Here is a 27219-nt window from a genome sequence, read left to right on the forward strand (position 1 = left end):
AGATCTGCTAGTCTAAAGCCAGACAGACAATTGGGAAACTACAGACAGCTCAGAGTCAGCAAGTACCATCAGGCAAGAAAGGAGACATATAGATTAAGAGATCCCACAGGAATCCAGATAATTCACAACTGGAAATAAGCTGGAGAAAAAGAAACAAACAAATAATTACAGAGACAAACTGAAGTTACAATTAGAATTGACTAATGAATAAATTCATTTTTACTGTTTTAAGCCTTTACTCTGCCTTGTAGGTTTAGGAATAGGGTAAAACAATCATTTCATTTTGCTGTTTCTGAATATTCACCTATCTTGTTAGTCTTTCATTCCCAATAAAGATTACCTAATACCAAACACAGGTAGGATTTCTCATTGGCCCAAGAGCAAACACCAGTGTTTGGTCACCAGGATGCCAGGAAGAAATGCTGCAATTGTCACCAAGGGAAAGCTGAGGGAGAGAGACTCTGAAGGAGACTGAAAGAGATATTAATCACAATTTTGTCCTGTGCTTATTAGGCTGGTTGGAACAAGCCTACTGGTTTTATAACATAGGCAGGTTCTTTCCCATTTTCTTTCTTTAACAACATTACCCCAAATCACATTGTGTGGCATTGTTAGCAATGTCAGTGTAAAATATGACAACAAGATTTACCTAAAATTGGACAAATAACTACTTGCTGAAATAAGTATCAAAAAACCCAAAGCATGGCTAAGTATCTCAGCTGGAGAAACTACACTTGATGAGTTTGTCCTATATGAATAAGCATATGTAAATAAAAAATCCTGTTGCTTTTATTCTGCTCATCAGTAACTCTGCACATCTGATACAGTGATGCATTATTGAAATGCTTTGCGTCTCATATGAGTACTGTTTTATACTGCAATAGTTTCAGGTTTCCAGCTGAGATGCTCAAGAAGCACTGGCAATTCTGAAATATAGCCAAGTTATTAAAATTTAGTCACAAACTATGTAACATGGCATTTTCATTTTGAATTTTTTATTTATTTCCTTTTTTAATTTATTTTTTTATGTTGGCTTTTGGCCTCAGCCAAGTTACTAATTGCTTTCCAATAGAGATCTTGTATTACTGAAAGGCAGAATGCAGATTTAAAGAGAGAAATATGTGGCTGTGATCAAGCCAGTGTTTCTCACCAGATCATTCTGGACTAATTTATTACTGGACAAAAAATCTGTCAGAGAGATCCTTGAAATTAAACTAGTAGGGCTTAAATGAGGTTAGTGACAGTCAGAGCTCCACTCAAACTTCTAGGCATAAGAGGAAGACACATACAGTTTTAAGTTCTGCCAATAAAAATGACAGAAGACTAGCTGCAACTGGTTTTTTTTAAGTATAAAACTACTTTCCTAGGTGTCTATCCAGCCTCTGTGCTAGGTGTTCAACATAAAATATTGAGGCATGGTGTAACTTCAGACATAAAACAGCACCTTATCTGATGGCCAGTGTATGAAAATACAATTTGAACAGCCTGAAAGACACTGCTTCAACATTGCAGCATGGGGAGCAGATGGGAATTAATCCAAAAAAATGCAGGAGACCAGGTGGAAATTGCAGGCCTATTTTGAAAATAAGTGTAATACAGTGTAAAATAAATGTAAATAAGTGTAAATGAAGTGACTTTCCTCATTTATTTTTCTTTAGCACATTCAAAGCCATGATTTGATCTTCCCACAGTTGTGTATTTATAAAACCTCTCACTATCAATAGTATAATAGTTCATTAGCATAATAGGTGCATGGTATTTTGACAATCTCCAAGTTCATGCAATTCCACAGAATACAACTCCCATGATGAAAAGTGTCATGCATAGAAAATTTCTTAATTTGACAGTGAGATTTGGGAAAGTTGAATAACAGCCCTGTGTCAATATCAGCACTCCACTGCAAAACTACCCATCATTGTCAATCTCCCTATTAAGAGAACCTTTTCCTCTACTGGGCCCAGAAGCTTTATTTGGAGTTGTGTTTAGTTTCTAATTTTACTTTTTTTTTTTTTTTAATTTCCTTTCCCCTCCTCTACATTCTTGAGAATGAAATTTTCAAGTTTTAATGCTGAAATTTCCAAGGGTAGTTTACCAACTTCAGTTTGAATGAAGATGTAGAGAGAACAGATTTATAAATTTGGAGCATAGATTTTCAATTGAAGTAACTCTGTTTGAAAAGAAACTCGCTATTTTAATAACATTTTTCACTCCAGCTGCATTCAGTGACATAGATTAGACAAAATGGCAGAGGCAAAAATGCCTTCAAGGAGATAAGATTTAAGAGGAAAAGTGATAGTATGGGTTTGGAGTCATAGTAAAGGAAAAACCAATGCTATTTATTCTCCCCAGAGCTCTAAACTGTCATAGCCTTTGGCATTTCAGGCTGTGCTGGGATTCTAGGAACAGCACTGTAAAAGAGCAGCTGAAAGGCACAGAAGTTCTGCCATACTGCTTCTTTCCAAGATGTCCCCATCCCTAGTAGTAGCAGCTCAGAAATTCAGATTCTAGCCATAAATTTAATTTTAAAAGAGTAAGTTTCTTAAGAGGCTTTAGATTTTTCTGAGTTTTCTGTTTGATTCGTTTTCTTTACCAGCATGTGCATTTTACCTACTACTCCTAAATAAATCACAGCTCTCTCCCCTTTCTTTTTTCAATAATTAGAAACAAACAGATCTCTTTTTTTTACCTTTTTTACCTTTACTTTCTTTACCTTTTTCACTTTTATATTTTTTACCTTTTAGGAAGATTAATCAAAATAAGTGGTTTTATTTGTTCTGGCATAAAAGGCTGAGTTCATTCCTAGTAATAAGGTGTAAGTTGAAAGGTGGGTTCCCCTCTCTACTCCCAGTTCTGCCCTTCAGTGCTCCCCTTAAGCCCAAAATGTTCTTGCTTTACTCTCAAATTCCTGGCTCCTCTGTGCCATCACATCTGCATGGTACTACAGCAGCCTGCTTACATCACTTAAAATAGCCTAAAAACATGCACTTTTTTCCTTGTAGACCAGAAAGGTAAGAGTGATGAGTGGGAGAGGAAGGCAATGCTCAGCCATGAACAGAGCATGAGTATATGTAGGAATGCTGACATGCCCAATTAAACCAGATCATGTTGCCAACGTGAGCGTCTTGGCCCCTTAGGGATCTGTCAGAGCAACCCTACTATCACTCTCAACCCCATGAGGAGTTTTATTTCCTAATTCATCAGAAAATATTTCATGATCTTTTAAAGAAAGTTCCTAGGCCTGAGGAAAATATGAGGCTCAGGCACCCAAAATTAAGAAAATAATGTTTAGATGGATGCAGCCTCAACAAAACAGGAAAGTACTCAGCATTTGGAGCACTACTTGTTCACTAGCTAACAACAGATTTAGGATTTTGTCTATGAATCTGAAAATGCCAAATGATAAGTCAAAGGAATCCAACATAAGGCTGTTTTTTGTATGCCACTCTGGCAGCAGAATATCCAGACTTCTTGATCCTGCAGCAATAAAGCCTCTTTTGACACAAATGTGAATTTTGTCCAAGTCAGGATTACATGCTCAAACCTTCAGTATATCATGAAAGCCTGAAGTTTGTGAAAAAGATCAGTACACTTTTTTATCCTCAAGTTAACCTTTCATACGTTGCAAGTTTTTTGAGTGAACAGTGGAAAGGAGAGAAGGCAGTGGCATGTGGCAGCTCCTGAAAGGCTATCCAGCTTTGAATAAAAAGTCTAACATTTGAGCACTATCATCACCATTCCTCTAATCTTTGCCATGCACACTGTCAGGGTATTATAGTTTTCAGATAGGAGAACAGAGAAATTGTCTCTGGACTACAATATCTAGGGAGCCATAAATTCCCCATTTATTGAAGTTAAAAAGGTATATGGGACATCACATTTTTTGATTCAAACCTTCAGAATTTAAACTTGAAATCAAGCTGTCTGAACACTGTATCATAAAGATCTTGTTATAAAAGGTGCAGCTGATAATTCAGCTTGATGTACCTGTATGCCACCATTCCATTAAATAAATGGTCTAGAACCTGAGCAGGAAGATTTCATTAGCAACCTTGAAGCAATAATGGGTGCCCCTCTACAGCCTTCTTGCACACAAGTTGAACAAGTGAGAAGGACAGACCTACAGCAAAAACACTAACAAATAAATCTGCAGATTTCTACGGCAAGTTTGCTCCTATCAGCATACACTGCAGGGCACTCACACTAATGTCACAAGTTTTGTTAAGGTTTGGACTCAGTGCTCTGTGAAATCTTCTCACTAATGGTTTCAACTTCGCCACACATTCAAACACTGGGAAGATCTTACTGCATTGTAAGAAGATAAACATTCAGCCCAGGTAGACACTAGACATCATTAAATCAGTGAAAGAGGGTTTCTCTAACGAAATTTTCTTTTCTAATTTTAGACATTAGAAATGCTTAGTAATTGAACAGAAATATTAAGCCTTGAAACATACAAAGAAGGATGTTATAAATAGATCAATATCACCTATGTTGCTTCATTATTAAGTTTACATGTAAATCTGTGTTGAGAAACCCTGCAAGATTAATTTAAGCATCTGATGTCACTTTAAAAAAAAAAAAAAAAAAAACAGGTTTTAAATGTCAAGTTTGCATTTTGAATTAATAAATTTGAATCTAAACTGAGGCATATGTATTGTACATAAATTTTGTACATTTCCCCTCTAATTCTCTGTTTCCCCTATAAGCAAAAGTAGCAAAGGGTCACAGATTTAATGCAGTTTCTGGTCCATGCTGTATGGACTTCTGATATTATCACCTTGTTGGTCCAATAATTACTCTGGTTAACTCTCTTCTCCCGGCACTTCCCTCCACACAAATATAAATCCTAAGGACACAATGCAGCTTCTCATTAAATAATGCCAATAAGGGTTTTTTAATGTGCATGTTGGGAAGCTCTGTAGGCAAAGCAACTTTTTATTTTCACAACTTGTTTTTAACATAACTAATTTGGTAAAAAACTACAGTCTAGCTCACTTTTGACACTGTACTTTCATAGCAGCTTCTGGCCACGTACTTTTAATGCAAACTGTCTGCTCTCCTCTTCTTTAATATTTTTAAAACTTGTCTCTTTTCTGTTTAAAATACACTTGCTGCTCTTCTCTGCTCCATTTTATGACATCTGTTAACAACAACATGGCTCTCAATTTGTCAAAAAAGAAATCTTATTACAGAGTCTCATCTAGAACCAGTACAGCAAGTAATATCATCTTCTCAGTATTACATTTTCCTTCATCTATTTAAGAGTTAAGCTTCTGAGACCTCTGCTTGCTTCCTAAGCCCCAAAAAAATGTCCTCTGTGCTTGACTGAAGTCCTGACTATGGTCTCAGAATTTAAAATGGCAAAAGTAGACCTAGAATAGTTCAGTCTTATACCACAAGAACACATGGAAGCCAAGAATCATTCTCCAGAGAAATTCAAGAAGAGAGATTGTTGCATATTTTAATTTTTTTTTAAGTAATAGCAATTATTATTATTATCATCAATATTTTCTTTATCATTATTGAGTTTATGAATTTGAGAAAGAAATATTAAGACTATATTAAAAGACTGTAAGACTAAAAGACTATATTGACTGTGATATCAAAAAGGCCTGTACTAGCAAGAATGACAAGCATTCCAGAAATATCATTAGAGGATTTGGACTTTACACCTGGAAAAATAAGAACTTACAACAGACAAAATTTCTAGCGACAGTAAGCATTTAGGCTTGCCACTGACTTATGTGAGGAGGATGTGTCCATGTGAACATGCGATGTTATATGACTTTTTTTCTAAAATGTAATTGCTATCCATAGGGACTGCAGAAAAGCTTCTGTTCAAAGAAGTATTGATCCTCAGCTCCTGCAAAATAATGCTAAGAGCCTCTTGAAAGAAGAAAAAGTGCTGAAAAATTTCTTGTCATTAGGTAGATAATAATGCTTATGAAGACATAAATAGCTATGCCTATTAATAGCAGAAACCTACTCTGAGCATTAATCAGTTTATAAATCAAATACTTCTGTGTAATAAGATCCCCATCTGTTCTTCAATGAAAGAGCAACCTCAGATATGCTTTGTCTACCACCAAGATTATTCATCAGATTTCCAATCAGTCAGCTCATTTTTATAAGCTATTTTCATGATTCTCTGAGTATTACCAAGCATATAATTCAATCTGATAGATTGTTGGTGTGGCAATAAGGCATAAGAAGGGAAGAATATATCCTAGATATAGTCTGTAAGGGTGGCACTTTTGTTTGCTTTCCTTTACAAGAGCTTTGCAGAGAGGTTGCACTGCATAATGCATACTCAGATGACAAAAGGGACACATTTCTGCTCTCTGAGACATTTCTTCAATAAGAAGCTTACTTTAGCAGTCCAGCTGTCCTAGTGTTCATGACAGCAGCAACAGCAGAACTTACATAAGAAACCAAACATTCTCCCTGTGAGGACCTTGCTTTCCACTGTCCAGAAGAATTAAACACTCTTCATGATCTCAAGCACATTATGGATGTCTCTAGTAATCCAGCAGGTGACAAATACAAAAGAAGTTGTTCCACTTCTCTAAAAATTGCTGTAAGTACTTGTTATAGTCTATTTACTTTAAAGACAAAAACCCATAGATTTAGATAACACTTTTTTGATGTGACTTATACCAAATATGCTCTGACTGGTCTGAAGACTTGCAGAATTTGCTTCTGTGTTCCTCTTGTAGAAATAAAATAGGAGTGAAAACAAACTCCTGGTAGGAAAAGAGCCTCAACCAATATTCCCGTGGATGTTACAAGAGTGCATTAACATCAGAACCAGTAACATCAGTATTTATATACTTCCACACAGCAATTACACTCTTTGTTCAACAGGCATTTTAAAGCACTGTCTATACCACAGACAAGTAAAGGATATCTCAAAATGCTTCAATTAACACAAACATCTGCTACTCCAGTCCCATGATATTAAGAATTCTGGTGCACAGTCTGCATAGAAGTCCATGCTCCTACAGCTGAGGTTGCCATAAATCCTCATGCTAGCGAGATTAATACACCTCTGGCATGCCACACATATACACTACAGCAAGGTCTGCATTGGGCTGCAAGGGGAGCAGAGCAGCACTGTCCAAATCCACCCACTCATTCATCTACCTATGATTCAAAATGACAGATCTGAAGAGTTCCAAAAATTCAGCTACACCACATGAATGTCAGCAAAAGAAACACAAGCTGGCTGTAACAGCACTTCACCCTGTTGTCCCAGAAGCATGCCACAGTCACATTTGAGAAGTCCTGTGGGCTTCCTTTCTCTCAAAACCATAAGCCTGTATTACACAAAGGCAACAAATCTGGACAGGGCTTTTCCAACAATAATAACAATGATGACTATGGAAAGTGTTGAATCAGTCCCAAAAGCTTTCCAAGTTCCATTACAAATTTACTAAAACAGCTTCTCAGAGCTTGAACTACATATCTGCAAAATGAGAAAAACCAAAGAGTCTTCTGAATCCTACTGTTTAGGAAACTGAAGATACAGAAGAGAGAGATCCAAATCCATGCTGTGAATCAGATGACAAATAAAGACACGAGTAAACTTTACACTTAAAAACAGTATGCTAGCTGTTTGACTGTTAATTCTATTTCACTTTCCAGCTCTCACTGCCTCTTTGAGATTTTATACTTCACACATAAAATACTAAATATTTATTAGGAATCTGAAAAACTTATTTGATATTTGCATGCTACACTCTGACCTGCAAAAGAGGTCAGCTGTACTAAATCCATTATACATATGAAAATTAGGTTTTTCCTACAGGAGAAGCAATTTGAGAACCACTTGATTTAGATGCTCTTTGTTTCATTTTTCCCTTTCCTACTTTTGAGACAAAAAATAGTTTTATTTAGCCACTCCATTTCACTGTCTGCATCAGTATCATTTCAGAGGCCAGATACAGGCAGCAGAGGGGCCGTGTGATCCCAGATGCACAGCACCAACATGCTGCCCTGACTGAAGATTTAGGAGTTTGAATGACTTCAGATACTCCCTGGGCCTTATTCAAGTCTTTGCAGACTACATTTCAGCCAAGAAACTTGAATGACTACACCCAGGATCCACAAAGCCATTTGCAGATCTTCCCAGAGATGTGCATCTGGAGAGTCTCAATCACCTGTTCTGTAAAAATGTTGGCTGAAAACTATGTGCAACAGCCTGGTAAACAGCATTGGCCTTCCTCCTCCAATCTGTTTATCAGACATTTGCACTGCCTCCACCTTGCTCCAGAGCTTGGTGAGTCTTCTCTGCCGTGGTGATCACATGGGTTTTTCGCTGAGGTTTTTTCTCGGCTGGCTGACTTCCAGAGTTACTCTAGATTTGTGACCATTTTGTGGCCCTTTTAAAAGGGCTGCTTTTTGTGCAGTGTATTTAGCCAGACCAGATGTTCCTCTTGAAGAAATTACTAGTTTTAATCCTCTTTTCTCCTTAGATTTCATCTTTCAGGACTCCATTTTCTGTGCTACACTGACTAAAGCTCTTTCATCTCTTTGGCTCTGATTTTCTACACAAACCAGATTCAATATGTGTTTTAGTTTTTTGGGGGTTTTGTTTGGTTTATTTTTATTTTTTTTTCTGAAGAGGTAATCTCCAGTTTCCTGGCACTTTTTCTTCAACTGGCTGTTTAGAATCAGCAGGGAATTTATGCATGGCTGGTCCTCCCAGCAAGGACTTCATGATCCTTTCTGTTCTGTTCTGCATTGCCCATATACCTGCTGTTCTGAAAAAGTCTGGCAAATATTACTTATTCTTCACAGGTAAAAACAAATAACACATTTTTACCTACTTCTTGCAGTAAACAATAAATTTCCCTTTTGGAAAATTCCTAACACCATCTGCAAGATGCATTTGTTGTAGCATGAATTCTCAGGCTACAGGATATATTTTCTTTCCCAGTTCACACAGGTGATTAGCAGAGACAGGCATTCCATAGCATCAGTGAGTTTTGTATGTTGCACCAACTCTAAAATGCACTTATAGAGCTTTAGTCTCATTGGAATCCTTCACAGGAATATTTTTACCTGTGTTCAAGCCTGTCCAGCTTCTCTTCTCTGCAACTTGCAAGTCCCAGTGAGAATGTAACTACTAGAAATCAGTGTTTCATCATGCTACCTGTTATTTCATCACAGAAGTTTCAGCAATTTTGGTAAGGGAAATACAATTATTTCTTCAACATTCGCCTGGGTAGATTTATCATTCTTTAAGGTCAACTAATTAAAGTGCAATTGTACAATGAATAATACCTTCTTACATTTTGTATGTAATTTTATAGAAATAAAAACAACTGAACTTTTTTCTTCCTCTACAATTGAAAATGAAAGTAATTCTTCCTTTTGTGTATTGCAGCTGGACATGTAGCAGAAAAATCAATGAAACTACAAATTTTAGTGGAAACATATACTTGGTTTACACAGTAAGCCTGCTTTTGTAGATTATTTGCACATGATTTTCCATGCATCAGTTCCCAAGTTTCAGATTTATTCCTCAACCTCCTTTATGGGTTAGCTAGAGTATAATAACCTAAATACAACTCCAAGAGGAAACACAAAAGCAGCTGATTCTTATCTAATTTATTTCTTTTAAAATAATGTTCTTGTTTCTCTTCCCATCCCTCATGGGATTCAACTGCACATGTGCTTTGGATTTCCTCATCCCACCCAAGGCTGCTTGGGCAGGTATTTCTGTATTCCTTTGTAGTCACCTGTCCCTTCCACCACTAGAATATTTCTTTATTTTGCTTAAGCATAGTTGTAAACTCATTGTGCATCCATGCAGGTCTCCTGACACCCTTGCTGTTTTCAGTATGGACCATTTTATGTCAAAAAAATTTTAAAAATCAGTTTACAAAGTTTTTTGTCGACATATATATTAGCATGTGAAATTTTCCACTCAGCTTTAATTTGTCAATGCATATGCAGAGTTTGGTCGACTACAACTCATTCAGCTTTATTTTCTCATGCTGAATAGCACAATATTCTATAAGTAACACCACTGAGAGATGTGTGAGAAAAGACCGTGGAATCATGCCTAAAGCAGTCTTCATAAATATATGATGGAATATTTTTCATCTTCTATGAACATACAGAATTATTGTTTCTTCAGACCTGTCCTGACATATTGTAAAAGCTTCATTAATAAATCCTAGACTAATTAAAGTAAGAAAAAATGCCACTGTGAAAGGTTTTGTGTGAATTTGACAGTATAGAACTTAATTCAGACATTTTTATTGCCCAGGTATTCAGAAAAAAAGAGTATGCATAATTCTACCAAGTAACAAAATTAACCATGCACCCAGGAGTCAGAAAGAGTTTCCCTGAGAAAGGTTTCATCTCATCAATGGAAAGTAAAATGTGTGCAGAAGTCTGAACATTCATGCAGATGAGCTTCCACAGTTCCACTTCCCTCGAAGTCTCTCCCCTTGATTTCATAGTTCTCATAGCAACAATGTGGGGGAAAAAGTAAAGAACAGCTTGACCTTTCCTCATTTCAGGTCCCTGAGATGAGTGGGAGGAGGCACACTCCCAGAATTGCCCAAATATCTAGGCAAAGACTTGGAGTTTATGAGCCATTACCCTTTCAAGCAGGATTCCCACAGACACCTAGAAGCAATGCCATGTACAAATACTGGGCAGCTACCGCATTTTCCACTCAATGTGGCCTCAGAATGAATTCATTCTGTCATCCATATTTAAATGCAATTAACAGAAACCAATGTGACACAAACATACCAGACACTGTATTTAATTTAAAATGCTCAATTCAAAGACTCAGAAAGTAATAAAAATATAACAGTATAAATCTGGTGGGTTTTTTTCCAAAACAATGGAAAACATTTAACTTAAACTCCATCCTATCTCTATAAATATTTACTAATTAATCAGATTATCTCCAAAGTGATATCAAAATTCTGAAAACTCATGCCCACCTTAGTTTTCATTTAGAAACTAAAGTATTAAGAAACTTAAGCACGTAGCACATAAATATGGTCAATGCCACAATGAAGTTGCTATTTAACTAATAATTAACAGAAATTTGCTTTGCTTCTGCAGTTACTGGTTTCTCCTACAAGTGATTTCCATAAGGTTGCTTTATCCTAGATACCCACATATACATGAAATTCTGAGATTTTCTCAGGTCTTTCATTTGATTTTTAATAAACCCAACTGAATCAGACAGTTTAAAACCTAAACCAAAACATGAACAGTTTTGTGGCTGACTATTCCTGGCTACTAAAATAGTAGCTATACCCTGGGAAAAAAAAAAAAAAATTGCAGGTTTTCATCAAGGAGGTAATTTTCAAAATTGAATATAGACATAACTGTTGGTATAAATATTAACCTCTAGTAAAACATAACTTTTTTTTTCCTTTGAACTATTTAGTTTCCATTACTTGTATAAATCTGAATTGTTATAAATATCTCAATATATATGAACAGGCCGAAGTACAGACCCTGTAATTTCTCAATTTTCCATAACTTTGTAATGGTCTGGTTTTTTTGTTTTTGTTTTTTTTTTTTTTGGTATTTTGATTATTTGTTTGGAAAAGCATTATACCAACCATCCCTGATTTGGAGAAGCAAACAAATTTTTCCCAGGGACTACAGCAAACAAACAAAATTCAGAAGTACTGACTGAAGAAGATAGTATTAAATTCAGGGAAGAAAAATAAAAAACAGAAAAAACCAAACATACAGGACATAAACCTACAACTAACTTAACTGTGTAATAGATCAGCCCATATTCAATTCAGCCTTGCTTAAGAATGCACAAGAGTGGTCACACACTCTTCAAGTTCATACTGTTTGCAGAGTTCAGAAACCATGACAGAAAGAGCTTGACCCACATTTTGCACACTATTTACTCACAGTGGAAGACTGCTGCATATGTGTCATGTAGAAAAAAAAATCTTATTGTCAAATTCAATAGAGATGCTTAACAAAAACAAACAAACAAACAAAAAAAAAAGTGGCATTTATTCATTTGTTCTTCCCTGTGCACTCAACATTCTTCCTCAGGAGCATCAGAAAGTTCAGAATCCAGATATCAGCAGATCCCGTGCTTGGGTGCAGAGCTATCCCCATGCACCAGCCAGAGAGCCTAAACACCTAAGCTCAGATTCCTAGCACCATTTTGAGAGCAAACACCTAAAGGTATGGTGATTTGAAGGTCAGCAAACTTTAAGTACAATACTGACATCATAAACAATGACATTATTTCTCTTAATTGCTTTATGGATAAGATTATGTCCTTTAGAGGGCAATTTGTTTCACTGAGCATTTGGGAATTGTTTGTTTTCTGCGGGGGTCTAGATTTTCCTGCCTTCAAATAAATTCAAAATAACAACTATACAAAAAATTTAATATTAAAATCTCATATATGTGTATAAATCCAGATATTTCAAAGTATACTTAGATTTCAATTTTAATAAATTGATTGATTTCCATAGTTTGACATGATTTATCACTCCCAGACTTGACAGCAAAAGCATCATATTGAGGTACCAGCTGGGATGGGTAAAACAACACACGCCAAAACAGAAGAGAACTAAAAACGGGGTAAGGAAAAGGCAGCAGAAAAATAAGGATAAGGCAAAATGAAGGCAAAAGGTTCCCTAAAATATTGGATAAGCCTATGAGAGTGAAACAACTTTCAATCTCAATTCAGAACAGGTCTAGCTTCCTATGCTATGACTCAGCAGTGTCTCTCTCAAACATTTAGGAGCAATCCACCTCATAAATTGGCCTGAGTGGTGTTGACCAGGCAAGTAACATCCTGGAAGCAACCCTTTCTTTGTGCCCTGAGCCACTGAGGAGAGTAGGCCCCTCCTTCCCACACATTCCTGCATGGAATCCTCACCAACCAACGTTCTTGTTGCAAGTTCCTCAAATCCATCCTTCTACCTAGGTTATAGCGACAAGTGTCCATGTCTCTCAGCCTCAGTATGGCTGCTTTGTTTCCTTAAAAGTTTAAAAATCCTGAGTTTTCCTTAGCTGTAGCAGCAAAAAACTAGTCTCCTAACCTTGAAAATATTTACACATCTTCCCGAGGAATGAAGGGAACAGAAGCTTTTGCCTTATGGAAGCAGCTAGTTCTTCCCACAGTTCAGCAGTTGAGTGCATCCTTTAAAGTCAAAGGCTCCTTAGAGCTCAGGGTCAAGATGCATATCTTGAATTTTTCTGCCCTGTGGCAAGGGAACATGAGGCTGCTCCACCATTTTTCTATTACTCAAGATTTAAATGTGGGTCTCCTTAACTTCATAATCTTTTAAATTTCAACAACCAATTGCAGGGGACACTACAGACCAAACAATGCATTTATGCCAGGTACTGATGACCACTAACACACAGGGGTAAGATGAACTCATCTCCTCTCTGTAGCATTACCCAAAAGCATCTATGCCCTATCTCACCTAACCTTGCAAAACTGTTGAATTGATCTCTGCAATACTGCAAAAGACAATTCTCCCTGCAGCTGAAAAAATGTGTCTTTAAGCCTGCTCTCTGAATATGCATGGCATACAAACTGTGGTTGGAACTCTGATTAACTGTTACAGGCCAGAACACACTGTGAAGTTCCACATCAGGAACTATCATGGTCTGTAAGCAAAAATCAATAAACATGTTTGCAGACACTGTTACAGATATCATGTCTTCCAGAGCGTACTGCTTATTCTATTTCTTTTCTAAATTGCTCAGCACTGCAGCATCCAGTTGCCAAAGATCTGGAACTCTCCATGAGCAACTGCTTGTGGCAAATTCTCCACCTGACAAGACAATATAAGAATTAAGACAATCTGCCTTCAGTCTCTACATTAGTTTTTCTGCTCTCATTTTCCACAGTTTCCTAACGTTTCTGAACTTTCTCAGTATAGAGGTGACACTGAAAGAGGCTGATAGTCAAAGAGAGCTTGTGTCCCTCCATAAATATCACCCTGTTGTCACAGGATGCTGTTTGAGTCCAGAATTAGCTGAAGTATGTCAGGGTTGTATACAGTCCAAAGATTTGGAAAGCAGTAGCCTGATTTATTTTCAAGCAGATTCTACTTGGTGATTACTCTTGTGTAATTGTAATGATTTACAGTTTTAGTGAAAATATGAACGAGTGTCACCTTCTGAGAAAAAGCCATTTCCACAATTACCTTTTGGGCATGTAATGCAGTGTGGCTGACCACCATTCAAAACACCAGGGAAAAGTATCAGGAAGGGTGAAATTATTCCACTATAAAATCCAAATCAGCACTTTCAGGAGTATCAGCTGTAAAATGGACACACATACTTTTTGATATCACTCCCATTTGTCATGAGAATGAATGCCCTCATATTATTATATAGTCAGGTGATCCAGGCTTCCCCTTTCTCTTTAAAAAAAACAAAGCTTTACTCCAGTGCAAGGGAAAAAAATTTAGTAGCTATTTTGCTTCTTTACCACAAAACCAGAACAGAAGATTACAGTAAACATACACGAAATGTAGCCTAACAAGCAGAGGTAAGGAAAAAAAAAAAAAAAGAGAGAATAAAAAAAGCTGAGCATCTTGGCTAAACGGACTCATTTGTCTAGGAATACACTTGCACACGTGTTTTAGTCCTGGCACAAAACAATGACAGATACAGCAAATAAATGAATAATTATATCTCTGCCTGGTTTTCTTGCTCTACTTTTTTCCTCCATCTCTGAAAATACTAAAACATACAGATAAGCCAAACTAGCAGCAAAGACCTGCCAATTTGCCAGCACTCTTTTTCTTCAGTTAGACGCTTTTAAAATTTACATGACAAATTCCAACTGTACTGAAGGGTAGGAAATCACAAATTCTGGAGACTAAAACCCTCCAATTTCGTAGAAGCCAAGTGTAAATGAATAACAAGCAGAAATGAGCAGAAGAGTAACACATCCAGTTGGCTGCCCTGCATATCTTCTCTACAGTTTTTTAGCGGGGGTTTGCATATGAACTTAAAACATCACACACAGGAAAAAACCCTTAAACAATTTGCTGATGTGTGTAACCACACCTCTGCAGATGAAAAATCCCACACATGGAAACAAAATTTAGAATGCAGAGTGAATCAGTACTTGGCCAAATACAACCTAAATGGTTTTGGAACAGTAGCCATCTTCTGACTAACATATAGGTGAAGCTAAGAGCACCAGCTGTTTCAATAACTGCTTCAATAACAACTTTTTTAGCAGAAATGAAGCACTGTCTGCTGGTAACTGATTTGTGCACAAATATGTTGTAAAGGGAATATTAGGATTTGTGTGATCTAACATATTTTATCTAGATTTAGGATCTAACATGCTTTATCTAGCTTTCAGCTGGATGTAAAAGACGTCATTTGGGTAAAGATTAGAAATGTGAAATTACCCACTGCTAGCTGAATTTATCCTTTTCTGGCTTCGATGAAGTTTTACATTTGGTCAGTAACTATTGTTATGCAAGCAGCAAACAAGATAATGAAAATATTATTGGGATCACAGAAAAAAAAGAACTGGAATACACTAGCTATCAAGTGCATCTACACCTGCTACAAAGGACTAGCTCTGGCTTCACAAATACTTATAAATCTTCTTTAAATTTACAATACTCTAATATAATTATTTGTGCACTTATTGTACAATCAAATCCAACAATCTGCCACCAGAAAGGTACCAACAAGAGGAAGAGGGACTTGACAGCGGTGGCATTGTGATAGGTAGATGTACCAGCCTTTGACTTTTAATTTTTTTTTTCTTTTATAAACTCTGCTCTCAGCACCAATTTAGAAAAAAAGAAACAGTCCAAATACCAATGCACATATTGCTCATCCCTATCACCAAAATAGACACCAGCTCTATTATTTTTTGTCACTCTGTGTGATTTGCTTACTTCAGTCTTCTTTGGAAAGTTTTATAAGCCCAAATTGCTCCCTTCGCTTCCAACCTTTTGAGGAACTTGGAACAGCATCAAAAGTAACACTAACTTATGCACTCTGCTTTTCTATTGTGTGCCCTAGACTCAAATGTGAAGGGCCTAAGAAGAAACAATATTTTGGTGGCTGATGCTACTTTCATCTAAAAAAGGGAGAAAAGTATCTATGACAGTGAGGAAATACTCTCTATTCCCCTCACCCTTAAATAGATACCAGGCACAGGAGAACCCAAGAGAGTTTTTTTCATTTGTTCATTTGTTTTTCCCCTGCTTAGACACTCAAATAGAATGTTAAATCTCAGTCTTCTTGGCATTTCAATATTGCCAAACTATGATTGTCATCAGTTAAGGACATCCTTACTTAAGGTCCCTTATGCCTTAAAGTGTGATATCAGAGAAAACATTTCTTGCATTTCCTTTTCAGCACAGTTGCTTCACCCCAAAATAAAATGATGATTCATCAGGTTTCCTTCATGTATTTCACAAATCAGGCATCTGTTACACAAATAGTGACAGCAATTAACATACAACACAAAATAAATGCATTGAAACACATTAAACAAAATTTTTAGAAAAATAATTAAGCAGCCTTTTAAAGATTCTATTTATTTAGTGACATTAAAAACTTGAGGTTAAAATATTAAAGTTTCATTCCCTTTAACTCTGAATTTGTTGATTAAAACCATAAGTGTTTATCACCAGCATAAAGTAAAGATTTGATCCTACATAACTACTAACAACTTTTCATTTTGTTCATAGCAAAGGGAACTCAGAGCTCTGACCCAAAAATTAACTGTAAGGAGAGTTCAAGTGATTTGTACCTCCATTTTTTATAGACTTGGCTACGTACCTTAACCAAAGACAAACTAAGGTTATGAAGGCTTCTCATTAAAGATATTAAAGTAACCTCTGTTTATAACAGTAGCAAACAATTGTTATTTTTAAAATGGAATTACAATCCTGGTGAGGATTTGATTTATTTAAAAAATATTTAAAATTAAATTTTGTTAATAATTATACTCTGTATTAAAACTTTGTAAGTTTTAAGGTAAACTTTGAAAAAGCATTTCAGGTTATATATATAAATTTTTAAAAAACTCAATCATGGAATCAAATTCCCTCTTTATTTCTCATAGGTGCACACAAAATATATGCTCAAAGAATAGTACAGTTTACTTAACTCATTATTTAGCCTACCATCTAACCATTAATGTCTCTTATCAAAGTGAACTATCACATGTAACATGTATTTCCGACATTCTTGACACATGCAAACAATAGCAAGAATTCCCTTAGGTACAATTTGTTCTCCAGAGCAGCTCCCTTTCTAGAAAATTCATAGTTCCAATCTTGCCTTTAATTCCTTGAATGCCTTGTTAATACATGTGCATGTACAAACACATATATGTAAACAAATCTATAAACCAAAATTGTCAAGATTCCAGAATTTAAATTTGAACAGCACACGTAAAAATGAAACTATGAGCTTCTTAGCCTGTATAAAGAATTTGAATCTTGCAGCAAAAATGGGCTAAAATGCCCTTTAAAAGTGGACTCTCAAGTGTGTGTTATTGTAACTGAAAGATGTACAGGTTCTGAATGAGAATAAGACCTGTGGTGAACTATGTAAATACAGAAGCAGGTGGAACAGGCTCATGTTCAACCTTCTGGGCATCTCAAATAGCACACAGACTTCATAGATGAAACACTTACATGAGAAAGGTAAACTCAAGCATGTGCCCTGTAAATGCCTTAATGACCTGAGCTTATACAGAAGTTCACCTTATGGAAGAAGAAAAGATGCACACTCTGTATGTTTGTGAAAAGATTATGCAGGCTGGCTTATTGTTTATGGCAACTGCAGCATAAAAACTTTTATAAACCACCATGTATAAGCTTTTTAGTCTTTACAGACACGTCAGCAAATTTGTCATGTAGGCAGACACAAATAAATGTTTGAATTTGAAAGTTCTCATTTCAAAAAAATTAGAAAAAAGTAAAGTTGAGAACAGATGTGAGAGAACAGAACTTGCGACAGCCACCCACCACATAACGCCAAAGCCCCACTATTAATACTGACCTTTCCTAGATGTCATGGTTTTTTAAGTATGTTTTTGAAAATCCATTTACTCATTTAAAAACTACTATTTAGATGTCTGCTTTTATATTTGAAGAAATATAACAGACTTTTCAGGAAGTCTAGCTTTCATCTTGGGTAATGTTTTTATGGATCGTTTACTGTTACTTGAGGTGAGCAATAACAAAGCAAAGCTCACAAAACAAATCCATGCAGAGTCAGGCCTTCTCTGTCTGTGAGCCTACAATTGCTGCAGAGAGAGAGATAAAATATTTGCCCTTCTACAACCCCAAAGAGTGCTTCTTCTCTAATCCATAATCATTATGCATGCATTGTTCCAACAGGCAGCTTTAAACAATTTGACTCTTTCGCTTCTCCGTCAAGAGCTTAAAAGGCTTTCATTTGCTCTATTCTTCTTTATTCTGCTACACAAAGAAAATTGCTGAGATACATCAAATACTGGTTTGCTAAAGATATTATCATATGAAACTTGCTTATTCAAACAACATGCTCTTCCTATAAAGTACAGAGCACAGAACCGTGACACGTGGGATGACAACTCTGATGCACCCACAATGGGCAGCAATGTCTCAGCACACAGCGCCAGCACATGTTTAAATGCACATCCTGTCTGATGCACTCTGGAAGCACACTAACCCCACTTCTACAAGGGATTAACCTCCTCTAAACTGCTGGTTTTTTGTTTTTTTTCCAAGGAAGATTATCTTGTGTTTACAAACTATTTTCCAGGCATACACTTATAAAAGACAGGTCATACGCATATTTTGGCCCAAAGAAATTTTTGAAAAAGTTTGCAAACAAGAAGTCATTATCTAATGTATTCCTTTTTAGAAAGCTTTCCTATTACAAAACAATATCTGGTAATCTTGCAAAGTCTGATGATACTCCATTTGTTTATGTCTACCTTTCAAAAAATACAGAGGAATTTGTAAACAAAATATTTTCATATATGCTTCTGCTATAAATATGAGATTAGTACTGTTGCAGTTTATCACATGAAACATGAAGCCTATTGTCTTCCCAGCGTCAGTGTGTGCACTACTAATATACTCCAACAGACAGTTAAGCATGACAGTTGAGGAAATGAACTTGAACAAAAATAACTGAAGTGCGTCAATGGTCACAATTTAGTTTGGGGCATTCCCTTTGTTTTCCAGAGAGAAAAGTACAATAAGAAAGATTCAACTGATGAATCAGTTAATTAAAACAAAAAAAAAGAGAAAAAACCCAAAGTGTCAGTGTTAAGGAAATTAAATTATAAAAGTCTAATTGAAAACTATGGAAAAGTAGGAGGCAAATTGTTTCAATTTCCTTCCATGTTGGAAGTATTTGCTGTCCAAGAGAAAAAGTCAGTAATTTTTCTCCTGATTCCCACACACAATAGCAAAGCTAGAGCTTGAGCAATTTTCTAAGATAATTAAACAACAGGTATATAGGCTTTTTGTTTCTAGGCTTTTTTGTCTTGTTATTGAGCTATGGTGAACGCCTCTCATAGCTAGCACTTCACTGTGTGCCTTTTTTCCCAGATGTGAAAACATGGCTTATTAGCTTGTGAAACATCTGCATGTTTTTACAAAAGATGGCTCATAAAAAAAAAAAAAAAAGACAAAAACAAATCAAAGCAAGCAAGTAAAAGTAACATAAGTGAAAGAATTAAAAGAGGGGTGGGTTTTTTTACATTATTACTATGACAAAAACTGTGTGAAGAAAAAGAAATGTTAAAAGAAAATTTCTTTTGTCCATACATCAAATGTCGAAGTGCTCAGTCCCTTGCCAAAAAAAAGCTAACTAGAACATAAAGTACCAATGAGTTAAACCACAACAAGCTTTATTTTTACCCTGAAATTCCGTCATTCTGTTCTGCTAAGACTTCATACAGCTTTTGCTTTGCTTCCCACTTTTGTTCCTGTCTCTTTTAACCATAATACCAGATTACAAGAGAAGACCTGAATGTGTTGTTTAGCAAGTTTGGAAATCCTAAATAATTCACCCTACAAATTAAAATGAAGGCTGTCACCTCACAGCTGATTTGGAGCTGCCAAAACTGGCATATCCAAGGAAACACATCTTTTGGATAACGGCTGTCCTGAGGCACGCTAACAAAACTGTAAGTGAAGTAAAGGGAAATAAGAGGAAGAGAAATCTGGGAAGCAAAAATATGAAGGAATCATAATGGTAGTCTTGAAAATAAGGGGAAAAAAATCAAATACTAAGTATAGGGATATACTTAGTGGTGTAAGGAGGATGGTGAAAGGAAAAAAAAAAAGAACATTTTTTATTTAGTAACACAAATTCTTTAAAAATTTGTTGACGAATGTTAGAAGATAATGAGGCAAACCAGTGCTACAACATTTAAGACAAAATAAGAAACATTACCAAAAATTAACTTGAGAAGACTGTTTATATTTAAAGGCATAAGAATGAAACCCAATAGCCTACTATAACATCAACAGCATGACTTCTGTGCTCAGTTTGTAACTTTTTTCTGATTGGAGTGAGAAGGTGTCTGATTGAATCAGCACAATTATAAGCCTCTGTAATCTACAGATTTCTCCCTCATTAGTGAATTCAGCCTACTGACACATGTCCTAACAAAGGAAAGTCACGAACTTCAATCTATGAATAAGCAGCATAAACTACAATGGCACCATCAGAGACCTCTAAGTGCAGCCTCCCAACAAAAATCTTTAGGATTTAAATTATTTGTCCTAATATTTAATATTGAATATGGCACAGAACAGGATATTGAATATGGCACAGAAGATGAAAGGAGACAGCCCAAATTCTGTATATTAAAAGTGCTTGATGTGTCACAGCTTTAAATACCAGCAACAAAACTGAATGTTTATTAATATTGCAATTTTGATTAAATATAAGCTAACATCAGGTCTTGTTTCTAGTAGTCTAGGAAGGCAAATAAAATCCAAAAGCCTAATTAAAGCATACACAAGTTGTTTTACAAATCACAAAGCCTTACCTGAAAGCATTTTACTTTTCTGTACTCAGCTGTACAGTATTACTTTATGAATTAACAGGGACAGTACTGAACCTAAAGGTAGTTAATTTTAAACTGTATTAATGAATACTATGAAAATCCACTCTGACAAAATCACAGCAGAGTAAGGCAAAATCAGATCTGTATGGCCTGGGACAAAGGCTAATCTGGAATTAAAAGGGATAATATGACTTATATAATAAGGGGCCAGAAAAAGGACAAAAACAGATGCATATTTATGTGTTGCTATGAAGCTTATGAATATCTTGATTATCTGCTTTAAAACATCTGGTTACCTTCATCTTGCAGAGGAATTATGGAAACAGAAATAAAACATACCTGTATTAGAGAGAGATCCTCAAGCTTCAATCTGAAGAGGTAGTTTCTGGGGTTAAAAAAATAGCAGATAAAAATGAATTGTTACTAATATTTCCGTGAAAAAAACCCAAATGTTACCACTGTTTAAATAAAAAATGTAATTAATTACTACAAATGCAGAAAAAAAATTAGAAGCAACAGGTATTCAGGACTTAAAATTATTTCAGAGGCTGTCTTAATATACAGCCCTTTGGGATAAGGACTAAGCTAATTTCTAAAACAGATTTTCAGTCTGAAGGTCTGGCTGAACATGAATGAAGCAGATATTTATACTGCATGCATGTACATCTGACTCATTGCTCCAGTCTTCCTTTAGAATCAAGGAGAAGAAATAGTCAGTGCTTTGGCAGATCCATGTCACCAGTGCTGGATGGCTCCATCAGAACACATGGACAGGCAGATTAAAGCTCTCCATTTCTCCCCACAAAGACGGGAACCTCATGCAATTAGCTCAGCCACATGTATGTAAAGTTTGGAGCACAGGACCCCAGTATGATGGCAAATCTGTACAAGGCCCTGAGTTTTCATGATTTTTGAGCAAAGTCTTGCCCTATGTGTTCTAATTTCTCTGAAGCCTAAGAATGTGTTCCCACGGACAGCAGGAGCTTCATGCAAACCAGTCAAACACAGATTTCAAAAGCCTGCGCACTTATTGCAAAAATATTTCTCACTCTGCCTTTTCTCTACAGCTGCATCAATGCTTCCACAGACCTCGGGAGGGGTCCAGGCAAACCACAAGTAAGACATATTCCTCCTCCACTATTGTCTTCTTTCTTTGTTCTTATCACACCTCTTTTTCTTCTTTTCATTATTCATTTTTTTACTGCATCTTCACAGAAGTAATACCCCTCAATCTTCTTCTGCCTATTTGCTACCTTATTTAAAACAATTCTGATTTTTCATAGCTACTAAAGAGTGATAATGTTTTAGAGAGGAAAATAAAAAGGATTTTTAAATAATAATATAAATTACTTCAATCTTAATTTATTAGTAACAAATATGTAACACCAATTTATAGGATTTTAAAAAATTCACTTAAAGTAACAAAAAAACCAAGATGATAAAGAGATTAGTAAATTTAAAATTGAACTTTAAATATTTGAAATATTCTTTAATTATCTGCAATATTAAATCCATGTAACTTATAGGCATGTAGCCAAAATTAAAATTAGGCCAAATTTTTTGAGATAATAATTCCAATTCTTTCCAAAGAGGTATGAAGCATTGTTAATGGGCATAGATGGTCAGAACCTGTAGTTCACATCTCTATTATTTTTTTAATGAGACAGCAGGGTAGGGGAGAAGGACAAAACCAAACTGTGTCTTACTCAGAAAGACAACCACCAAGGCCATTATGCTATCTTTATTTATGGACTCTCAGAAACAGCTACGAGTATTTATTTATTGACTCTGGTACATATATGCTACTTAAATTGTGGCTGTACAGGAACCACGTCACTAGTCTTTCCTAGGAGTATTGCTAAAGGGAATTACTCAAAATGCAGGAGGCAGGTTATTAAGAGCAAGAATTCATGTGAAAGTAAAATAGAGACAGAATATTTATTATTATACAGCTAAATCACCACAAAGCAATAGCTATAATGCTTGGGTTTGCATCATGAAGAGACCTGAAGTGGATAAGCAAAGAGAACAGTACTTTGCAGAACAATGTGTACACAGACAAAGCTTCACCAACAAGATGCATGCAAGTGGACTTGAAAGACTTTCACTAAAATACTAGGAACTAATGCATTACAGTCCTTTTAACACTTCTACACTCCCTCTGTAAGATCAGAAAATAAATTCGCTTTCACAGAATGTCTTGCACAAAAGTATTCAGCAGGGAGCACAAATACTTGGTCTGCTGCTCATCTTGGTGCATTTAAACTTCCATCACCCATCACTGTACTTTCACTCTGATATCAAAGAAACCAACTTCACTGCTGGTTCAAAACAACTTTTTTTTCTTCCAATTAAACTGAACTGAATCCTCAGCAGGTATAAACTGCTCTCTTAACTCAGTGGTATCAGACTCACTAGAATTGCACATAAATGCCTCATCTCACTCCCAAAATAAATGCAGTCTCTGTTGCAGAATATGTGAGCAGTCTGGTCTCACATGTTTAGTTTTTGGGACTTCATACAGATTCCAATTGCTACGTGTATTACATCTTCAGATATCTGCTGAAAATTTATGCCTGATGAGGCCTTTTTAGGACAGATTACCAAATTAATGATGCCTTTTTATCCTCTTCCATTCTGACATCATTTCAGCCTATTAAAAAGTAAGCTACTGTCCCAAACTTAAAAAATTCTAAACAAATAAATGCACAAACAGAGTGCCAGCCTGAAGAAAAACAGACACTCAAAATTTTTCTTCTTTTTTTCCTATAAAATGAGATTTTTATCCTATTCAGCACAGCACAACACTTCTGCACACTAATATATTCAGTGTGAAATTAGAAAAATTGACCCTATAAGTGTTAGGGAGACTAAAACGTCTACATTCATGTGAATGATCAAGAGGCAGAGCTAATAAGTGTACATTTTTCAATTTCCTGTGTCTGCCAAAAACCAATTAAAATATTTTTAGCTTTATAAAGCCAGCAGAAGGAAAATTGAACAAGGAAAGCAATGTGCAAGTGACTGTAAAAACACCTTAGCAACATAAACTGGGCAAATGGACAGCACAGATTGACTGTGACTACACAAATAATCCTGGGCTAAGTGTCAAACTAGCACTCGGAGAGCAATCAGAGATATTCCTACCTAGACGTGCCCACTGCAGTAAAATTTGCAGGATTACATTTAGGTTTACAAATCCAACAGTTTAACATTTTAAAGCATGCATCACTAGCACGTGAGAACTCATTCAGAAAGCACATATAGGAGAAAATATCTGAAATAAAATTAAAGAAATGAGCATGACAGTAAAAAAAAACACATAGGAAATGTAGTCCAAAGCAAATGTCATTACCAATTTTCATGATATGTGAAGAGCCATTATGCTCCTCATGAGACAGGTAACAACATTTTTTCAAAGTGTTATTGAGATTATGCCCTGGACTGCCATTTTTCAACCACGGCTCAGCTTTATTCCAGTGCATTTATGCTTTGAAGGCAACGAAGAATGAGAAAGAAAAATGAAATTACATTTCTGAAGCACAGATACTACCCCTTAGCACACAGCCCTGCTTCTTTTCCAAGTATGGTGGAAATGAGCAAGGCAAATTTTGCACTCTGGAATTAAACTAATTTGACACTGGCGGTAATTGGCAAATTTGTTTCCATTTGGTGCTTAATGAATGAGGAAAGCAAATATGTTACATAAATCTGCAAACAGAAGGACACTTAATGTGAAGAAAACACAACTAACACTGAGATAAAGCAACATCCTTTACTCCTTTGGAGATCCAGCAGGCAGTAAGCATTTTGCTTTATATTCACAGCACTGAACAACTCTTCCAGCTCAGCTGTTATAATTAAAACCCATTAATCAAGAGCCTGCTCAAACCCAAGGGTAAACACTTCCACTAGTATCAGTGGGAACTGAATGAAAGCACACAAAAAGCATGCTCCAGTCACCTCCTTCTCAACAATATATTTCAATCTATTGCAGTGAATATGTTCAGTATGACTACAGCTAAAAGCATAAAACTAATCTTCTGTATGTTCCTGAACAATCCAAGTAAAAAAAACAATTGAAAATGCATAAGCATTCAAAAGTATATCATGTTAGTAATGGTTGTTAAATCCAGCATTTTACCCTTTTCTTTGTGAAACTGCAAGCTATAAAAGCTGAATGGGACAAGAAAAAATACTTTTGCATTAGACACAGACATGAATTAGAAGAACATTAAGATGGCACGCACAGTTCAGGGGGACATGGATACAGGATTAGGCCTTTTAAAAAATGGCAAAATATAATAATATCGCAGAAAATCTCCATAACCCATCCTAAGCCCCCACACACATTTGCAATTGAAAGCCTGAATAAAGAAACAGAGATTTCAGCAAACTCAGACACTTCAGGTATGACCAGACATGCTGCCAAGTCTCCTGGAAATAAACTAACAAAAGATTACTTCCTGTTCACTTCTTTCAAGAAACTAATTCACATGAAAGAAGAAAATTTTATTCAATTTACTGGAGAAAAAGAAATAGTAAGACTGAAAATGTAAAGTATAAACTCCACTGGAATCAACTACTAAGCAAAATTTCACAATTCCACAACTGAGTTTGTACAGCACTGGGTGAAAGGGAATTCTAGTTTTGCAGTGCAGTAAAGTCAGAAAGTGGAAAGAAAATTTAAAAAAAAAACAAAACTGTTAGGGGGAAAGGAGATAATCAATATAAATAAAATTATAATGTACAAAATTTATTTGGTTAAATCATGAGTCTACAGGAAAAATATCTCAAAAAGCCAAGGACGACTGGAAATAAAAGAAACCTAATACAAGTGTTCTAGTTGAACCATTTATGAAAATGGTCAAATTACAATAACCAAAAGCAGAATGTCCAAAAAGTTATATATTATCTTCATTTTGTATTAAATGGAAGCCACAGCAAATGAGAGTAATGAAATTAGAGGCTTACTGATAAATGCTAAAGATGTGAAAACAGCATATGCACAGAGATAAATACTTTTCTGACTAGTAGGTCTTGTTGATCCATCCTAAAAATCATGGAAAAGTGATTTTTGTTGTTCTTATTGATATTTTAAAATAATTTCTAAAATTACAGGTTTTCTTGAGGAATGAAGGTGAACTACATTTTATTAATATTCAAAGTGGCAGAAGGAAGACTCATGCAATAATAAGCTGACCAGTGAAAGAATGAGCTTGTCAAACAGAATAAGAAAATCACTATGGGAGTCAATTATGATAGAATCCCAATAAAAAATTGAATTAATCCACTCAAAGGTCCCATGAAACCTGATTTCCTTCTCTGATGCTTTCTCCTCTGGATTAGTAAATCTTACTTTGAATCCCTGTGGTTCCTCATACAGCCTCAGCAATGCTGAATATCCGAGAACACAGCACTCCTGCACAGATGTTCTACAACAGCTAGATGTCACTTCCACATATTTCTTCCCACGGGCTTCTCCAGAAAAAGCAGAAAAGTACCAGGTGCCCCTGCAGTCTGGAGGTCACCCTCCTCCTGAAGTCATGCCATGTCATCTCAAACTTCCATTAACATCTTTCTCTGTTGGCCTTGACTTCTCACACACAGCACTCAAGTTAGCCCCAGCTGGCAATGGCCTCACAATATTTGACATTTGTCTGCCTCCAATGCATGCAGGTCGAGGGTATTTCTGAATATTATGTTTTAGTCCAAGTGAGTTTGTGAGGTTATTGAGCTATTTATTTAGTAAGCTCTTCTTGGATACAACTTTATCCTGAAATATCAGCTCAAGCAAAATGTTAATCCGGTATTTCGTAACTGTGGCTAAACAAATCTTTAATATTTTTTTTATTGCTGCAACACATATGTAAAAGTACATGCCCCCAGTTTTTATATTTTGGCAGATATTACATATACTGTACAGTATTCACTCACATTAAGAGCCATGCAAATTCTATGTGGTCTTGTTACATTGTTCAATATATTAATCTTCTGTTTCTTTTCAAAATTAATTTGGAATTAAATATAAGCATTGCTGTTACATCTCATTCAAAAAAAAAAAAAAAAAAAACCCACAACAATGGAAATGGGCTTAAAACCAGAAATTTTAGACAGTTGAAACTTTTTGTGGTCTCCTACTACAGTAATCAACTTGGGCACATAAAATTTGCTTGAGT

At 35.8% G+C, this 27219-nt stretch overlaps 1 protein-coding gene across 2 annotated transcripts in view; it reads right to left on the reverse strand.

The window, feature by feature from the left end:
* Positions 1 to 27219, reverse strand: part of SEMA5A (semaphorin 5A) — a 318052-nt gene that overhangs the window by 167832 nt on the left and 123001 nt on the right. For both annotated transcript variants that reach the window (XM_041411823.1, XM_041411824.1), the window contains one exon: positions 21380 to 21425. In XM_041411823.1, the coding sequence (XP_041267757.1) occupies positions 21380 to 21425 (46 nt within the window). The remainder of the gene's footprint in view (positions 1 to 21379; positions 21426 to 27219) is intronic.

The sequence above is a fragment of the Onychostruthus taczanowskii genome, unplaced genomic scaffold (assembly GCF_017590055.1).
Source record: "Onychostruthus taczanowskii isolate IOZ18803 unplaced genomic scaffold, ASM1759005v1 scaffold37, whole genome shotgun sequence".
Lineage (NCBI taxonomy): Eukaryota > Metazoa > Chordata > Aves > Passeriformes > Passeridae > Onychostruthus > Onychostruthus taczanowskii.